Consider the following 3,066-nt stretch of genomic DNA (forward strand, 5'->3'; position numbering starts at 1 on the left):
CCCCGCGGCCCCCGCCAGTGCCCGTCATGCCTCAGATGTGGAGGACCCAGGAGGCCCAGCCCTGGACCTTCCACCTGGTGGACTTTAAACGCAGGCATGTCCCTCCAGCCCGCTGGCCAGGGGCGGGGAAGGAGAGGAGGAAGTGCGGCTCTGGGCGCATCTCCGACCCCTCCCAGCCCCAGCCGGGGCCCTGTCCCAGGCCTCCTCTCCTCTCTGCACCCCTAGCTGACCAGGAGGCACCTGCCTCTGGTCAGGCTGCAAAGGACAAGGGGCAGCCAGTGCCAGGCGTGGTCAGCTCCAAGGGGGCCTGTGTGCCTCAGGAGGTGAGGCTGGGTCCTCTAGGGTCCAGTGAGGGTCTGCTTGGGGGTCGTTGGAAGCGGAGGGGCCTGGCTTGGAGGGCGGGAGACGCTGGGGTCTCGGTGGAATTGGCGCTGAGTGCCCCAACCAGGGCGGGCCCATGGTCACCATAGCCTGCTGGTGCGGCACACTGGGGGCTGTGCTCGATGGTGCCCCCAATTCACACCAAGGCTGAGGATCAGGGCCCAGCTCGGAGCCGGGGCAGAGGGTCGGCCACAGAGCGGCCCGGCTGGGTGAGGTGGGGTGTCAGCCGGGGTCTCCTAGGCGCAGCAGCGCACCGAATGTATCCGATGATGGGCCACACCCGTCAATCCTGGCTGGGATGGTCCTGAGGGCCCTCAGCTGGGCAGAGACAGGTTTCCCTCCTTGTGAAGACCATGGAGAAGACGGCCCTCAGCTTGGATGAGGAGGGAGGAGCAGGGTTCCGGGAAAGCTCCCCATGGCTCGCAGCCCGCCTGCTCCCCGGAGGGGGGCACCTGCCTCCGTTTGCACAGGAGTCTGAGCGGCAGGTCACCACTGCTGGAGCGGTGAGGAAAGCGCACTGGGGGGCCAAAAGCCCCTCGAGCAGGGTTCTCAGTGAGCCCCCGACGCCGCCCCTGCTCAGCCCTCCCATGCTCTGTGCTGCACGAGGGCGCCCGGCGCGGGCGGCCTCCGTCTGCGAGCAGGGCCCGGGCCCAGGAAGGGAGGCGCGGGGAGGTGGGCGGCTCGGAGTCCCAGGGGTGGCCGCCAGCCCCAGTCGGGCACTGCTCCAGCTGCCCTCTCAGAGGACCTGAGACCGGAGCCCAGTGCCCTGCGCGCCCGCAGAGCGCAGAGGGCCGGGCTGTGCAGACGGCCAGCGCCCTGCCCCGCCTCTGACCGCCCCGCAGGGTGTGGCCACCTGCGCCCGCAGCGCTCAGCTCCGTGAAGGGCGGGCAGGACGGCCCTCCCCCCAGCAGGGGCAGCACACGCGTCCACACGGCGGCCCCAGCCCCACTACAGAGACGCGGCGTCCCGTCGTCCACTTTACTCTCAGACAGCGCGAAGGGGCAGGTCCGCCGGGAAGCGAGGCGCCCAGGCCTCGTCAGCTGGCCTTGGGCCGGGCGCCGTGGGCGGCGGACAGGGCGAGGACGGCCTGGGCGGCGTAGTAGGTGCTCATGACCAGCAGGCGGGCGTGGGGCAGCGGCCAGGCGAAGGTGCTCCAGGCCAGCACGCAGTCCGAGAACGTGAAGAGCAGGGCGCCGCAGCCGGCCAGGCCGCCCCGCGCCAGGCCGCGCCACAGCAAGGTGGCCAGGAGCAGCGCGTAGCCGGCCAGGGGCAGCACCATGTCGGGCGTCAGCTGCAGCAGCAGCAGGCCGAAGTAGGGCGCGGCCACCAGGCCGATGGGCAGCAGCAGGTGTGGCCGCCGCGGCGTGAAGCCCAAGTGGCAGAGGTAGAGCAGGTGGGCCGCGGCGAAGGCACCCACACCTGCGGACACGGCGCCAGTGACCCCAGGGCCGCGCCGCCCGCCCCGCCCCGAGCCTGGGCCTTTGCACCTACTGGCCCGCCCGGGACCTGCTTCCCGGGGGCCCCGGGGGCCTCGGGGCGCCGGGCCCAGGCCTCACCGTAGAGGAAGGCGTCGGGCCAGATGAGGCAGGCGTCCCCCACGGCCGAGCACAGCAGGGCCCCCTGCGGGAGCCGGCTGCTGCGGGGGCCGGGGGGCTGGGCCCGCAGGAACAGCGCCAAGCTGAGCACCGGCAGGCACTTGACCAGGGCACCGAGGCAGGACGGCTGGCTCTCGGGGATCCAGAGGAGGAAGTAGAGGGCGCAGGCCAGGCCGAAGGGGCTCAGCCACCTGCAGGCCTGGGGGCGGGGCGGGGTCTCAGCCTCTGGCCCGCCGCCCGGCCCTGCAGAGCTGTCCCGGGGCCTGCCCGGCTCAGGGCGCCTGCAGCCCGCGTCCGTCCTCGGGGCAGCCGGCCCCACCCACCCAGGCCCTCACCTGCAGCGAGACGCCGGGCTCCCCGAGCTGTCTCCTGGAGTCCATGTTGGCCTGCGACACCCGGGGGCCGTCTGCGGGTGCCGTGGCTTTGGGGTGAGGACAGCGTGTGGTTGGTTACACGTTAACCCGAGCAGCGTCCTGTGGACTCTGGGCTGATAACAGGCTGGGATGCTGCCCTGGCCGCGGGCGGCCCCGCCTGGCACGCGCTGATAAGGTGCGTCGACCCGGTGCGTCCCCAGAGCCCCCCACCCTGCCTGGGGCTTTGCTGCCGGCCATCACCGGTGGGCCTGGCCCTCCGCCCCCACCCCCCGGCCGTGTCCCCTGGCTCGGCCCAGGAGCCAGGCAGGGACGAGGTGGCCCCGAGAGCCGCAGTCCCGACCCCGCTGACCAGGCACTGGGCGCGGGCGGCCCCACAGCTCCCGGCCCGCGGACACCGAGTCCTGGGCCCTGCAGCTCGACCCCCGAGGCGGGCGCCTCGTGGACAGGGCCCCGCCCGTCCGCAGACGTGCAGCCGGCACCCCTTGGCCAGGGCGAGAGGCCCAGGTCCCGGACGAGGCCAGCACGCTCCCTCCTCCCTGAGCCGGCCCGGCCCGCCGGCCGGCCCCGCGGTGTCCAGAAAACAAGGTCTGACCCACGTGTCCAGCTGTCCTCCTTTATTGGTGTCTGTGGGGGAACCGAGCTGGCAGACGCGCCCGCCGTTGGGGCGGGGCTGGACGAGGGCCGCTGGCGGGCTGGCCCCTACCCCGCCCAGCAGG

The 3,066-nt window shown here is 73.1% G+C and overlaps 1 protein-coding gene across 1 annotated transcript; it reads right to left on the reverse strand.

The window, feature by feature from the left end:
* Positions 1 to 1,387: 1,387 nt before the first annotated feature.
* TMEM86B (transmembrane protein 86B) lies at positions 1,388 to 2,570 on the reverse strand. Its single transcript, XM_004694093.2, has 3 exons — positions 2,312 to 2,570; positions 1,938 to 2,175; positions 1,388 to 1,800 (listed from the first exon to the last, which is right to left on the reverse strand). Exons 1-3 carry the CDS (start codon positions 2,354 to 2,356, stop codon positions 1,418 to 1,420), a joined length of 666 nt encoding a protein of 221 aa, XP_004694150.1. The 5' UTR covers positions 2,357 to 2,570; the 3' UTR covers positions 1,388 to 1,417.
* Positions 2,571 to 3,066: the final 496 nt, after the last annotated feature.

Source organism: Condylura cristata, unplaced genomic scaffold (assembly GCF_000260355.1).
Source record: "Condylura cristata isolate star-nosed mole 26May11 unplaced genomic scaffold, ConCri1.0 scaffold00041, whole genome shotgun sequence".
Lineage (NCBI taxonomy): Eukaryota > Metazoa > Chordata > Mammalia > Eulipotyphla > Talpidae > Condylura > Condylura cristata.

Bases quoted from the DNA above. Each gene is read 5' to 3' on its own strand.
- TMEM86B (XM_004694093.2), bottom strand. From the start codon at position 2,356: ATGGACTCCAGGAGACAGCTCGGGGAGCCCGGCGTCTCGCTGCAG. The intron at 2,176-2,311 runs GTGAGGGCCTGG...CCCCGCCCCCAG, and splicing joins AGCCCGGCGTCTCGCTGCAG to GCCTGCAGGTGGCTGAGCCC. The intron at 1,801-1,937 runs GTGAGGCCTGGG...CCGTGTCCGCAG, and splicing joins GCCCGACGCCTTCCTCTACG to GTGTGGGTGCCTTCGCCGCG.